Source organism: Xenopus tropicalis, chromosome 9 (assembly GCF_000004195.4).
Source record: "Xenopus tropicalis strain Nigerian chromosome 9, UCB_Xtro_10.0, whole genome shotgun sequence".
Classification (NCBI taxonomy): Eukaryota; Metazoa; Chordata; class Amphibia; order Anura; family Pipidae; genus Xenopus; species Xenopus tropicalis.
Genome location: NC_030685.2, coordinates 19,971,794 through 19,988,109, shown reverse-complemented (window position 1 = coordinate 19,988,109; position 16,316 = coordinate 19,971,794). Strand labels below are relative to the sequence as shown.

Genomic DNA, 16,316 nt, shown 5'->3' with positions numbered 1-16,316 from the left:
AATTATATCTTAGTTGGGATCAAGTACAGGTACTGTTTTATTATTACAGAGAAAAGGGAATCATTTAACCATTAAATAAACCCAATAGGGCTGTTCTGCCCCCAATAAGGGGTAATTATATCTTAGTTGGGATCAAGTACAGGTACTGTTTTATTATTACAGAGAAAAGGGAATCATTTAACCATTAAATAAACCCAATAGGGCTGTTCTGCCCCCAATAAGGGGTAATTATATCTTAGTTGGGATCAAGTACAGGTAATGTTTTATTATTACAGAGAAAAGGGAATCATTTAACCATTAAATAAACCCAATAGGGCTGTTCTGCCCCCAATAAGGGGTAATTATATCTCAGTTGGGATCAAGTACAAGGTTCTGTTTTATTATTACAGAGAAAAGGGAAATCATTTTTAAAAAATAGAATTATTTGCTTATAATGGAGTGTATGGGAGATGGCCTTTCCTTAATTTGGAACTTTCTGGATAATAGGTTTCTGGATAAGGGTTCTCATACCTGTAATAAAAGGTAACAATAACAATGAAATTGTTTATTTATAAAGCTGGAAAAAGTGGGAAGAGGAAAGCAAATAATTAAATAAACAATAAAGAAAGAAACATGAAGACCAATTGAAAAGTTGCTAAGAACTGGCCATTCTATAACGAAACTTAAAAAGTTGACTTGAAGCAGTGAGCGAAGAATCGGCCCTGACAGATGCATTGTTCTCTGCAGAAAAAGTGGTGGGCCATGGAGAGATTATATTATATATATATATATATATATATATATATATATATATATATATATATATATATATATATATATATATATATATATATATATATATATATATATATATATATATATATATATATATACACACCTGGGTGCAAGAGCAAACATAGTACAATAAAACAAAAAAAGGGTAAGCACTCACAGGATTTAAATTATTTGAAAAAAGGTAAATTTTATTACAGAATATGAAAAAGGAACATTACAGACCTCAACGTTTCAGTCCCCCACAGGGACTGTAAGCTCTACGGGGCAGGGACCTCCATCCTCTTGTGTTATGACTCTTATTGCAAATGTATCTTTTATTTATTTGTCTTTGTTGTAATACTTTGTATTTATCTATTATCTTAATAACCCCGTTTGTATTATTAATGTATTCTACTGTACAGCGCTGCGTACATAAGTAGCGCTTTATAAATTAAGATATACATACATACATACATAGTGGTGGGCCATGGATAGATTATACATACATAGTGGTGGGCCATGGGGAGATTATACATACATAGTGGTGGGCCATGGGGAGATTATACATACATAGTGGTGGGCCATGGGGAGATTATACATACATAGTGGTGGGCCATGGGGAGATTATACATACATAGTGGTGGGCCATGGGGAGATTATACATACATAGTGGTGGGCCATGGGGAGATTATACATACATAGTGGTGGGCCATGGGGAGATTATACATACATAGTGGTGGGCCATGGGGAGATTATACATACATAGTGGTGGGCCATGGAGAGATTATACATACATAGTGGTGGGCCATGCTGAAATTTCAAATTGAAAAGCTGCTGAACAAAAGGCTTAATAATTAAAAAATCACAAATAAAAAATAAAGACCAACTGCAAAATGTCTCAGAATATCACCCTCTACATCAGGGGTGAGCAGACTTTTTTCGTCCGTGACCAATGTGGAATGCGGAAATGCGGCATGAATGTGTACGTATGCAGCGCGGCTCAGCGTACGTACACATTCACGCAGCACTTCTGCATCCCCGGCTTCATCACGGTCCACCAGTGATCCACGGGGGATCGACTGGTGGACCAGGATCAACTGGTGGACCGCGATCGACGTATTGGCCACCCCTGCTCTACATCATATTAAAAGTTCATTTGAAGGTGAACAACTCCTTTAACTAACACCCACTGAGAGTGAGTTCAATATAATATTAAGCAAAACTTCATTCTGCAGATTTTCCTTATTTCCTCCTCAGTAATTGTATTTATTTTTATTTTAAACAAAGCTCCGGTATTTTCCACTGCAATCAACGCCAGGAAATAAGCAATATGAATTCTAGTTTCCATATCCAGCACTGTTACTATTATGACAACTGCGAAGGGGACAAAAAAATCAGAGACCCCAGAATTTGTATCCAGGAATATCCGGGACAGGGAATAAGTCATTGAGCCAAACCTGAGCCCCCCCATGGGAGCCACCTCTAGGGTTTGGGAAGCTAGGCTGTAACTAAATACAAGCACTAACATAAAATTCCTCTCTCTAAAATCACTGAGCATGTCCCGCCATTCATTGCCAAACATTAAGTGGCCTGCTTTAAAATAAGCTTATATATATATATGTATATATCCCTGTATAAATAACTTGGCGGAACATAGTATGCTCAGCAGTTATTTATGGGCCAGAAGTAACTGCTTGTTTCTGCCTTTCTTTGCCCTGCCTTCTAAATCACACACATTATAAAGATTATAGATACCAAACTGATCATATAAGACTGCACTCACAGGTCTTGCAAAGCGAAGAAAATGGTCATTTATTGAACAAGCCGCTTACTGGTTCATCTGGCAATCTCTAGATTGTGGCAAATGCCAGAGGGGTTGCTTTAAGATACCATAAGATCTGTGCTGTCCAATTTATTACATGTAGGGGGCAGATTAATTCTCATGTTTGAGGGACAGATTATATTAAAATGAAGTCTGTGGAGTCCTATAGCAGACTGGGGGACATAAAAATCCTTTGGAGGGCCACATCTGGCCCGTGGGTTGGATAGCCCTGCCATAGACAGTCAGAATTTATTAGGACTGTTTGGGCCTCTGTGTACTTTAAATGCCAGGGCCCCATTATCACCTAAGTGAGCCATTTGGTGCTTTACCATAATTCCACTTAGTGCTGGGCGGTATACCGATAAAAACCGAACACCGTTTTTTTTTTTTAAAAAAATGATATAAATTTTTAACATACCGCCATACCGGTGTGCGCGCCTCCTGGCAATTTTTCTAAGTATTTCCGGGTTGCGCGCGTGTGTACGTGATGTCAGCACACGTGCGTACGTGCCGTCAGCGCGCACGCGACGTCGCTAGGACGCATCACTGGAGCTGGAGGAACCACAAGTTGGGTAAGTTCTGCTGAAGTTCTGGTTGGGGGGGGGGTTGGGGTTGGGGGGGCCCTGGCCACCAATATTTATTATTTATTTTTTATTTATATACCGTCAAATACCGTGATACCGATATAATTTTGAAAAATACCGCGATATAAATTTTTGGTCATACCGCCCAGCTCTAATTCCACTAGAAGCAAATAAAATTCCCACCCAAGCAAAAACAATAAATGCCATTTAAGCTAAAAAATGTCTTTCCTGTCTGGGATCCCCTAGATATCTATTGAGTAGGTGGCATCTGGCCATTGATACAGTCCTTTTCCGACAGGTCTGCATTTGCTTATTGTGACAGGGCCAAAGGATCAGATCTGCCCAATTTGACCCCCTGCCCACTGGGTGGTAAAATTAAGCAAAAATGCACTAATCTGGCTGCATCTGAGCCCCATCTACAAGTCAGTCACTTACATATAAATGAAAAAAGCAATATACAGTAAGTTTTCACTGAATTCAATCACTCTCAAAAATGACTAGAAGCACTCTCAATAATTCATAGTTCTGATGGGATAAAAAGCAATTCTTTAGCAAAAAATAATTCCTAGGGATTATGGGTAATGCTAAATCTAAATATCCCCCATCCCTTTGGTAAAACACGGGGCGGCCCATTTCTCGGAGGGATGAAACAGGAACAAGCTCTATAGACTGGAGCTCTTCTCTGGTTACTGTTTTAGAAGAAAATTTCTCGAGTCAGCACTTTCCCGAAATGGCAACAAACACAGGCCGAGCTTGTTTGTCCATTAAAGAGTCCTTTTGTATTAGAATAAAAAAACAAAAACGCTGTTGGGCATTCAAGAGGGTTCTGTGACTAAGCATCATAAAGCCGCAGCCTCGGGGAGAATTTTGGGCTTACGGTGTAATGCTTTATCACCAAGCGATGGCATTATTTTTTCCTAACCAAATTACTAAAATCTTGCATATTTACAACATACATATTTGTGCCTTGATCTGACCGAAAACACATACATTTACATCAGTCCCCCTACACTATATTGGAAGATTATACAGTAAATGCCACCTACAGTGATGATTATTTGCTGCCAGAGTTCAGTGTCCAGAGAAAGCCCCACACCCTGACACTCTGCAGGTCACAGAGAAGGCAAAGCTCTAGGCCGAAGTTTTTGGCCACTATCAAGCATTTTCTAAGAGTCACGGCACACAGGCATTTTGTGGCTGTGAAAATACAGCTTTAATAGTTATCAGGCCCTGCTATACCCATAACAAGCCATACAGATGTAGGATTCTTAGAAGGCCCCAGTATTCCCTGAAGTGTTAGAAAGCTATTCTAATTCTATAAATTTCTTGGAGTCCTTGGGCCGCCCCACCTGCCACAGGATAACTGGAGTGATAGTCTAAAAGCAGCTGGAGCGCAGCTGGTTTCCTCAAGTGGCTATCTGTGGCCAAGATTCAGGGCTGTGTTCAATTCCCATGTTACCCATTTGGGAGCCTAGAGGTCACTCCAACTCCCTTGTTGCTTCAGTCACCAAATAGGTAATCACAGTGCCTAATACACAAAATGTTAATCAAGGCTTGAAGCCAATTAGTGTACACATTGCACTTCAAATGGCGCTGGTCCCTGGCATGTGCTTAAAAGCCACCCTGGAAATGCCAGGCATGGAGCCATACAGCTCTCCCATTGTTTAAAAATGGTCATCACCAGAAAAAAATATTCAGATAATTCAATGGAACCAAGGTGACTTACAGGAAAGCAAAAGTGAAAGTAGCAGAGAGAGCAAGTTCAGAGGGAGGGGTACTTTGTGATTTCAGACTTTTCCAAAAAGTAGTACATCTGCAGTAACACTGGGGTCCCTGAGGTTTCCAAGGAAGTGCGACAGCTTCTTGCTGTTAAACCATCCCTAATAAAGCAACAGTATGGCAGCCACATACGATATGATCTAGAGCAGTTGTTCTCAACCTTCCTAATGCTGCGACCCTTTAATACAGTTCCTCATGTTGTGGTGTCCCCCAACCATACAATTATTCCTAAGACCATCGGAAATGTGTTTTCCGCTGGTCTTAGGTGACCCCTGTAAAAGGGTTATTCGACCCCCAAAGGGGTCCTGACCCACAGGTTGAGAACCGCTGATCTAGAGCAATTTTCCAACACTGTGGCTCTCCAGCCGTCATAGGCAACACCTGTACCTGTTTGGGTTTCCTCTCCACACTTCAAAAAAACCCACAGGCAGGTCACCAGGCTTCTTAGTAGGAATGTGATTGGGAGTGTAAGCTCCATTGGGACAGGGCCTGATGTATCATCTCTGTACAACTATATGGCAATAGATCTTTCAATACAGATCAAGGAGAGCCCCAAGGTGACTCTGAATCCTTATAATCATACAGAGTCCCACTTGCCCTTCCCCAATGGCACAAAGGAGACCTCATCTTCTTCCCCCAGAACAGCCCTACTATTATAAGTAGTATTGTTTCCCCCAACCAGAGCACAGTCTCTACGAGCCTGCACTTCGAGAAGGGGAAAAACATTTTCCTCTAATATGTGCCCTTTATATTTATTTAAAAACTTTACAAAACCGCCTTAAACGCACACAAAATCTTCCACATCCGAGTGTGTACGTCTCCTATCCAGTGTTTATGCTGTGGCTACAATCTGGTCAAAGTGCATCCCATTCAGGAAAAGCCTTCTCGCTGACTGCGTGTTCAAGGTGCTGCAATTACAGGTATAAATGTACTAATACCTCAAATGACAGAAAATAGCTTCATTTAATAGTATAGTTAGAGCCCTTATGTATCACGAATATTTTTAGCATATTGGTCAAGATATATTTACTGACTTTGGTAATGGCCAGCTGTGCATCTGTAAATATTTAGTCTTTTGCAAGGAAATTATTGTATCTTAAGGTGGCCATACACGAGGCGATTTCGCTCGTTGTGCGATGAACGATTATATCGACAAACGATCGTATGGCGATCGAGTTCCCATACGATATGCCATCCACGGGCAACGATAATTCGGGAAAGATTTTGTCGCATCATTATCGTAAAATACCTACGATCGTACATCTACGTACGATCGATGTCGTTGACTTTTGCTGCTGGCAATCGTGACATGCGCAGAGAACAATCGTTGAAAGATAAATGTCTGACACTCACACCAACTGGCAGATTTTATCGTTAAACGACCAAAATTTTTAAACCTGGCCGATCGATTTTGGGGACGATAATGTCGGCTCGTTTAGTGGGCCGACGATCGTTCGTACACCACCAACTATACGATAACTTAACGATAGCATCGGATCGTTCGGGAATCGGTCGTTTGTAAGTAAAAAATCGGTCCGTGTATGGCCACCTTTAGTCGCAAACAAGGTTTCCAGGTATTTCATCAAAATTGCATTTTAGATCACTGCTGGCTAGAAAACTCACAAAGTGGCTCCCATTGAAGCCACCGTGAATGGCAGCACGGGCGAGAGTGTATTTTTAGGAGAGAATCTTGTGAAAATTTGCCCGTGCTGACACTTTCATGCTGACTTCAGCCGAGAGCAGTTGCAGCCAGAATGTGTTGTTTTAAGCAGGCAAAACCTGCAACAGTCAAACAAACCACCATGTTTGCACTCATCTGATTACAGATAAGGAGGATTTGCACCACAGATAGAAAGGAATGATATTACCCTATGGAGGAGGAAGCCAGAGAGAAGGTTTTAAAGGCAGGGCCAGTAGGTATGTGAGAAAGGTGTCTGTGGAATTTGGCAGGGTCCCCAGGCTAATAAGTAAGTGTCGCTCAATCTCGGGCCACATATGGGCAGACACGTTCACTCTCCTGTTTCAGGAGTCACCCAGACTGCAGACTTTAACTTCCCTTAATTTGCACCCATGTTTATTTTAAGGCTGTTATTGAATAGGTGTAAAACCTTCCCTAATATATTGGCGATACAGGTAACATGGTGCAGAATTGGGGACATGAATGACATGTGGGCCTATGGGGCAGAAAGTCCGTGTTTCTCTTGACTGTGTGGGCAGTCTGTGGGTAATCCACTTGGGTACCCAGCTACGGTGCGGGAGTGATCCCTCCCAACCTCCACTGAGGATACAGCAAGTTTTTTTTCCATTACCCTTTTGATCTGACCATTGACTGGATGTGATGTTACTTCCGGTTTCACGGGTAATGGGTCGGAAGGTAAGCTACCTATTTGCTGTCGGGGTTAGCTAGCAGGTCTGGGGATATATAGGTTGGTGGGTCCCGGTTGGGCACAAGTCTACCTGACCAGGATACTAGTGAGTACAGCAATTCTATTAATGGACAATAAATGGTTACAAAATGTTGCCTAATGTTATGATCCTCTTGCAGACCTTTTAATATGTAGCGTTAAGTTACATTTTGATAATGGACTTGAATAGTGGTTTAAAAAGAAGCAACCAGTTTCTAAAAACTATACTTCATTTGAAACCAACCATCTTTAAGGCACAGGGCCAAACACATGGATAGGTGCAATTTTGTAACTATTGTGTAGAGCCAGTCTGCCCTGACAATGAAAGAATGTACCGTGTTTCCCCAAAAATAAGACACTGTCTTATATTTATTTTTTCTTAAGAAGCCACACTAGGGCTTATTTTCAGGGTATGTCTTATTTTTATTAAGAAGTGTTTGTGGGGGGGGGGGGGGGGGTGAGAGAGGCCCACACACTGTTGCTGGACTGGTGCTGGGTAAAATAGCAGCCACAGCTTTCCTTCTTCCCCCTGGGAACACACAATATGGTAAAAAAGCAAAGCGTCCTGCTCCTCATTTCACTGTGGAGACCTCCAGTCTCTATGTATCCGTCTTCACCTGAAGCCTCAGCGTGCACAGGATGGCCGGGACCTGACAGGGGGAGCCGACCTTGTTGGTGGGGCAGATACGCTGCATAGCCACGTCCATCACTAGGTCTTATTTTTGGGGTAGGGCTTATATTTAACAAATGCATAGAAATCCTGCTAGGGCTTATTTTTTGGGTAGGTCTTATTTTCGGAGAAACACAGTAGGTGCGAGAACAGACCAAGAAAACGCAGGCCAAGAAACCGCTCCAATGCTGTTTTGCCATAACCCTCAGTGTAGTACGCCTCACTGGGGGCAGCTATATTGTCACTAGTGTGAATAAGCCCTTAGGCCATGAGTCTGCGAAACTGTGACTATCTAGTTACTGCTTAACAACTTGTTATTCAAGTTCAGCAACAGCAGGAAGTGGAAGTGTATGCGTGCCGGTAAGTTTTTGAAATGACTGCGATAGGCTGGTATTATTAATAGGGCAGGCTCGTAGTGGCCACTGTGTGACGGCATTGTCTTCAAATTATTCTACTCGTATAACAATAACAAAGCAAATTTTTGGCATTCAGCGACGATGAGGATGCCAGTGCCAACTGTCATGTTACTGTAGGCATTCATTGCAGTAAAATGATGGGGTACAGCCAATTTTTTTTCTAGAAATCAAAATACACAAGCAGTTTGGATTCACTGTATCCATAATCAGTATGAATGCTTGTAGAGCCCTTGTGGGAAGTATGTAGGGGTGCACAGTTCAACTTGACACCCAAGGATTGTAGCTACAGAAAGCTAGCCAAACTTATTTCTGGGTAGCAAACTGTTTGCAACTTCTCCGGCCACCCTAGCCCTCGCAGATGGCGTGCTGACTTGGGATTCTGTAAAAACCTTCTAGGGCTCAAGGAAAATGAATTCGTACTGGTCGACCACAGCCAGTATTCAGATCATAAGGGCCTGAAGGAACTGAATCTGAAACCTGCAACTAACCAAAAGAGACAATGTTCTTATTAACAGCTGATGCAAATTTTTGATTTTGCTCAAATTTTAATATACAAATTAAGGTTTGGATCTAGCCAACTTTTTGTGAAGGTAACCTTTTTTTTTTTTTTTTAACCATCTGACTACAATGGAATGAATAAAGACATCATCAGTAAGGCTGACAGTACCTGGGGCTGATTCTTGGCCTGCAGAAAAACATAGTCCAAGAATCAGCACCTGCACTGTCATCAGTCTTCTCCTGCCTGTACGCGGAATCATCGAATCGGCCCGGGCGCAGGCGGATATCACTTTCTTCTTTGCCTACAACCGGAATCATTCTTCTTACCAAAAGTGCAACACTTAAAGAGGCAGCTACAACCACAATGCTTGTGAGCCACTGGCAGGGAGTTTCTACTTTATAGGCTTGGAAGCAAGCTTCCATGTTCACTGGCAATTTATGGTTTCATCTCTGAATGTTAAAACAATATGTTCTCCCAGCTATATGAGCCTTTTGGGAGGAAAGATTTGGAATATTTTCTAGGATGCTGCACATTCCTTTAGAAAAGAGACTGCAGACACAGCAGCTGTGGTGGTGCAAAGGTTAACTTCGAGGCTGCTGGAACTTCATGGGCACACAATACTTTACCCATCTGGAAGGCAAAAGATCAGAGAAACGTGTGTCTTTATAATCAAACTCTATATTAATATTATCCTTTCTAAAGCCCCAACAGCTTAAGGTTGCCATACCTTATAAGATCTGCTTGTTTGGCGAGCATGGAAAACCCGATATGCTCACCTAAGGTAGCCGATAGTGGGCTGATTGGATCATTTGGCCCTAGGGGGGTACAGGCCGTCGGAGCGAGGACTGCATCACCAACTGCTACGGGAAAATCAAAACCTGTCTGATGGAATAAGCCCTGGGCCCCATACATGGGCAGATAAGCAGCTGAATCGATCTGGTATGCGGCATATTCCTCTATTAAACTGGCCATGCACAGGTCGACGTTGGCTGCTGCCTGATCGATATCATACGTGTCATGCAGATTTGAAAATCCCATCTGGCAAGGACAGCAACGGCACACTGTTTCCGGTACTTGAGCGGCGGGTCATTGTAGGCCCCCATTAAGATCTGATTGTTGGCTTGGGGCCAAACTATTGGATCCTCTCGATTTCATTTATCCTGTTTGCAGCCAAGTAGTGTTAAGATCTGTGTAAGCCACCTTTGCACACGTAATTTCCTTTATCCGAAAGGCTTATTCACATGGGATAGACGTTCCCTTCCACTATGTGAGTGGAAGTAAAGCAAATAAGGCCACATAACTTTTAAAATGAACATGGAATCTAAACCTATGGTGCAAAACTATAAGCACTGTTAAAGTTTGTGTTAAAAAAGATTTCTGACAGCTGTAGTTGTGCATCATCTGGAGCGCAAGCCATGTGCCTAACCCTGCACTGTCATGTGAATCGTATTAGAAACCACTCCGAGAAATCCCAATTGCTGGGAGGGGATCCATACATTCCTCACATGGTGGTGACCAGATGGCAGGCCGGCACGGACAGAGGAGATACCAGTGCTAATGAGGCAGCCTGCATTCCAGTGCAGAAGAGAAACCCTGAGAGGGGTATATAGATAGGGCAACACAGACCGTTCCCTTCCTTGTTTGCAACATGCCCCCGGTGCCTTATTATTTAACGGATTCTTAACTTTATGAATGAATCTAGGACCTCAGTGCTGCAAGGCTGCTATAACCCCTAAGCCAATGTGCTGCCCATTATAGACACTATTTAGAGTATATAAAGCCACCTGATGCCCCAAAACAGCTTTTCCAACGCAGATACAACTTATACGCAAATATAGTACCCGAAGACATGCGTGGTCAGGTGATCTTTGACTGTACGATCTTTGCCTGATGTGGCAACCTATGTATTGGGCCATATCTGGCAAATCTGATCATTTGGCTGAGTCAATAACTGGATGATAGTCAGCGCCAATGAAGGCAGTCAGACGATAATCACATAACCTTGACAATGCATTCTTTACCTGACCAGATTTTTAAACCTGCTTGATAGATTTCTGGCCACATAACTATTCAGGGAGGGCCCACACACACAGGCAAGAAAACTGCCAACTCAAGTCTGAGGGGCCATATAAGCAGCTTAAGCCTGCCTGGCATAAGGCTGGGTCTAAACAAACTTTTATTTCACAGATAAATATGTATATTAAAGGTTATTGGGGGCATATACTCGAGGCCACCCGAGAGTGCCACCAAGAACCCATTGCCTTAGCAAATGGCAGGTAGCAATTTGCCTTTGTAATGCTTCCAGACACATGTAAAATTTTTAAAAAAAGCAATAGCATAGTTGCTCTTTAATTAATTACTGGCAGGACTGAGGTGTCCAATTAAATGAGATCTTAAGACTCATTGGTTATTAAACTGAATGGGAGAATGAAAATTGGTTGCAGCCCTAAAAACACTTGCCATAAGGAAGGTGCTTCTGGGGTTAATAGGGAGAGGCCTGAGAAGATATATATTTACGCCCTTTTTTATGAGCTTTAAGTGCAATAGAAAGCCCAGTTAACTCTCCAGCTGCCAGAATGGCATGTGGTACATGGGCAGCTGCTGGAGCACAGACGTTACTACGGGTGGCTATTCCTTAACAATTCTGGTAAAGGCAATATGTAATAATGCAACCCACACAGATTCCATGGAAGCCACTCTCTAAGCGGTATAAACAACAGAGCTGTACAAAGTGTAGCGTTACGCCTGCGGAACGCCTTCAGCAATACGGTGCAATTGACAAAATACTTGTAATTACATACTTGTGTATTTCAGCGTCAAAATGCACTCCAATGTGCCAACACCCATCTGACACAGGGGCTCCGGGTTCAGGCACATCCAAAAGCTTTGCCCTCTAAATAAAGTGTATGCCATATCTTGCACTATCTACTCCATTTGTTGTAAAAGAGTGGGCCCAGGGTGTCAGGCTCTCAGGGGAGCCCTAGGAGACAGACACGGGTAAGAGCCCGTCCAGTCATATACCCTGATCAGTAAACCATCAATAAAAGAAAAAGGAACACTTTATCCAGTATCAACCTATGCGGCTACATCCAATTCATACTACTGATGGCAGTGTACAACCAAACCAAAGATGGCCCACTAGTCTAAATATATTAGGGTGAATTATCTGCTAGCTCTGGTATACTTGTCTTTAAGAGTTACACAATACAGAAACTGGACCGGTTATCCAGAATCTCTCGGGACATGGGGCTTACTGGATAAGGGGTCTTTCCATAATTTGGATGACCATACTTTAAGTCTCCTAAATATAACTTAAGCATTAAATAAACACAATAGTATTGCTTTTCCTTCAATAAGGATTAATTATATCTTAGCTGGGCTCAAGTTCAAGGCACCGTTTTACTACAGAGAAACAGGAAATCATTTTTAAAAATTTGAATTATTTGTTTAAAATGGACTACATGGGAGATGGCCTTCCCGTAATTCAGAGCTTTCAGAATAGCAGGTTTCTGGATAACGGATCCCAAACCTGTACATAGCAGATAGACTTGTCTTTTTTTAAACCTATCAACTTTAATGTTTTATAACTTCAAAAGGCCAATCGGACCAGCCCACTGGATAAGTAATGACACATCGGAGCAGGATCCCCACTGTAAATGCCCACTGACCCAACTAGAAACACTCCCAATCACTCAACCACAAATAGCATCTGACTTCGACACAAGTGAGTGGACGCAATTTCTGACTGCCTCTTTGCCCCTGGTCTTGCCATAGACTGCTTGGGAATAATTCTGTTCTGTATCCAAAATAGCCAGGGCCCATGTGATACTGTATCATCTCTATATTCAATAGTTTGAGGTGTACAGCGCAGAATATGATCCATCTATACACATACACACATTATATATATTAGATATTATGTTTGTCCCTGAGGAAGAGTACTGTTTGTGCTCGATATGTTGGGACTTTTTAGAATAAAACTTTTTTCTAAACTCTGGCAAGAAGTAAATCCCGGATCTTTAGGAACTCAGCAGAAAATGCTAGGGAACTAAACTTTTTCCTAATGTTTGGTATGAAAACAGCAGCTATGACAGGCCAAACTCATTAAAAAAAATGACCAACAAAATTCAAAACACTGTAGATCTGCCCAGCCAAATATTTGGAATATGCAGTCTGAGTTCTATGGATACAGCTATTACTTGGAATTCTGGCAGGAGCATTAATGAGAGTCTCAGGGTTTCTTGGTATTTACAAATGGTCACGGAGGTTGGCTGAGCTTTATTCTGCTGGAGGCCGATGTTCCTCTGTACAGGGGCATGCCGGGGGCTGTGGTTGTACCACTAAAGGCAAACAGTTGGACAGCAGCATTCCCCAAATGTTTAGGAATGACGAGCGTTGCCTTAGGCAGGAATGGCCTGCAAGCCAGCTCACAGGTATACGACCCTCAATGAGCCCTCAGGGCATCAATACCAAGAGAAGCCAAAACAGTGCAAATGATCAAAAAGAGCTAAAGTGCTAAAAGGTTGCAGCCAATATACACAGACAGGGCAATATTGCAGGAATACAGAACTTTAAACACATAAGACCAGGAGCTGCCCTCTGTAGAGATGGTGCCATATGGGTAAATGTTAATACAATGTAGAGAGAATGATGGTACAAAGCAAACATAAGACCTCAGCTTAATAGAGGTATGAGGAAGATGTGGCAGCAACTGAATGAAGGGAGGGCCTCGGTGTGTAATATACACACTGACCAAGGCCCCTATTAAATCTCATTATCGCTCTAAAGATAGAAATATAGAGCCCACTTGTAATTCTGTGCCTGAAACCCACCAGGCCCTGTATACTGTGGGCCAAATCCCAGCACTAAGCCCCAGTCTGTGCCCCTGCCCTAACCATCCCTACATACTGTGCGGAGCCCTGAATGGTCCTATACACTCAGTTAATGGGCCTTGGTCCCATTAGAGTCCAATCTCCAACTCCAATACATCCACATCAAAGTCACCACACCTGAACCCTAATACCCCCCCCCCCCAAACAGTATACTTTGCACTAGCCCCACCCCTCCAGCAGTATACAGTGTACTCCCGCCTGGCCCATTATATTCAGTTACCCCCCCGCCCCATGCAAACAGTCACAGTACTGCCTCCCAGACACCCTACCCCTAACATATACCTGCTGCTTTACACTCTCTACTAATCCCCACCTCAAAATAAACAGCCCCCCTTGCTATCAAATTAGGAACTAGACTGTGCCCCAACATGCCCAGGGGCCCAAGGAGACACGCCCCTGCATGCCCAGGGGCCCAAGGAGACACGCCCCTGCATGCCCAAGAGGCAGTATCCCAAGCCCCCCAATTTGCTTTATTACCAGCGACCTAGAACCCTGAAATATTCCAGAGTTCGTGGTTCGGGACCCCAGCATGCCCCAGAGTTCGGGGGCCAGCCTAGAACTCAAACTTGCCCCAGGACTTAGTCCCCCAGGTCCCACATTTGGCCCAAAGTAAGTCAGGCAAACCCCTCAAAGTCCCCCAGAGTCAGGGTCCCTCCCCGGCTTGTTCCCAAGTCAGTGCCTCAAGCCCCCAACTTGCCCCAGACTCCGTGCCTCAAGCCCCCAACTTGCCCCAGACTCAGTGCCTCAAGCCCCCAACTTGCCCCAGACTCAGTGCCTCAAGCCCCCAACTTGCCCCAGAGTCAGTGCCCCAAGCCCCCAACTTGCCCCAGAGTCAGTGCCCCAAGCCCCCAACTTGCCCCAGACTCAGTGTCCCGGGAGTCCATGTTGCCCCAGGCCTGCGCTGCGACCCCCCCGACGTGCCCAGCAGGCACAGCAGCCGGTAAGTTACCCCGCCGGAGCCCAAGTCCCGCTGCGGCCGCGCACTCACCTCCCTACGGTCTGGTTCGCCAGAACCTTCATGCGATTGAACTGCTTCTTCATGGTGCCTGGTGCCGTGCCCGCACTGCCACAGAACCAACTCGGAACCGGCGCTTCCCCCTGCGGCTAATCCATGGGCTCGAACTCAGGAAGCCCCCAACACTAAGGTTCTACGTCCCAAGCCCGGTGAGTGGGAGAAGGCGGCACCTCCCTGTAACTGCCTCCTCCCTCCCCCGCACTCCTCCCTCTTTCTCCTTCCCTACTCTACCTACAACTTCCCAACCTGTGGCCCTCCAGCTGCGGGCAAACTACAACTCCCAGCATGCCCCTCAGCGGGCAGAGTCTGGGCTACAGCTTGAGGTGGGTGGGGGGCGAGCTGTCACAGGTCGGAGCGATAAACGCTCTGACTCTCCAGATGTTGTTGGACAAGAACGCCCCCCACACCCCCTGTGCCTCGGTCTGTTTTATACAGAAACAAAGATACATTAAAAATAAACTTAAAACACAAGCAGGACAAAATGGTGGCCCTGTCACAGACACAGCAAAATTCAAGCTGTTTTAAAAATGGCTTCGGTAGATATCAAAGCACTTTGTGACAGGAATTTATTTCTGATTTGCTCCATATATCCTTGTTTATTATTTCTCCAAGTCAGTGAGAAAAAGAGCTGTGGCCAGGCCCGGATTTGTGGAAAGGCCACAAAGGGCCTGGCCTAGGGCGGCAAAAATTGGGGGGCGGCATGCTGCCCCACCGCACCAAAATATTAAAGTTTTTCGCGCATACGGAGCAATGGGGACCTCTCCCCCACTGCTCCGTATGTGATTGAAAAGGCCCGCGCATGCGCGATCGCGAGTTCGCGCATGCGCAGGGGGAGGTTCGCCCTTCGCGCATGCGCAGGGGGGGGGGGGCGTGACAGAGAGGGGGCAGCCTCGGGGCGCCCGGAAAACAAATCCGGCCCTGGCTGTGGCACATGGGTCTGTCCCCGCATTTAAAAATCTGAATTTCGACTCTTTAAGTTACCAGGAGTGGCTTTTTGCCGCCCCATGTAAGTTGCCTGAGGCCAGTTTCTCAACTCGCCCCATGGCAGCAGCACCCCTGCCTGGACCATCGCTGGGGCACTTTCAGGGCCCAGGCAATTGCCATTTGGGTCAATGAGTGGGCAATTTGGAGTGTTTTACTGCCCACCTACTTAAGGGGCGCTACTGCCATGGGAAACTTGCCTCAGGTGGCAGCACTCCTGAAGTAACCAGGGGTGGCAAAAAGTTATTGCGCTCTCTGCAATAGTGATATGCCCCCTTGGCAGTGGTGTAACAACAGAGGAAACAGACCCATCGGTCAGGCCCGGATTTGTTGCATGGCCCAAGGCCACCGTAATAAGAAATTCAACGTTGCCCTTGGTTGCAGGCGGTGTTGGACTGGGACCTCAGGGGCCCACCAGAAAACCTTAGAATATAGACCCACTATCCGGACTATTTTTTCTCCTTTCCTGACCCAACCTCTTAATTCTCCTAGTCTCTTTT

At 44.5% G+C, this 16,316-nt stretch overlaps 1 protein-coding gene across 4 annotated transcripts in view; it reads right to left on the bottom strand.

Moving 5' to 3' along the window:
- The window catches only part of arhgap17 (Rho GTPase activating protein 17), a 70,634-nt gene extending 55,594 nt beyond the window's left edge, over positions 1 to 15,040 (bottom strand). For all 4 annotated transcript variants that reach the window (XR_209038.4, XM_004918036.4, XM_002932466.5 and 1 more), the window contains exon 1: positions 14,809 to 15,040. Coding sequence is in view for 3 of the 4 variants with exons in the window: in XM_004918036.4 (XP_004918093.1) it covers positions 14,809 to 14,861 (53 nt within the window). In the remaining variant the exon portion in view is untranslated. The remainder of the gene's footprint in view (positions 1 to 14,808) is intronic.
- Between the last annotated feature and the right edge of the window lie 1,276 nt (positions 15,041 to 16,316).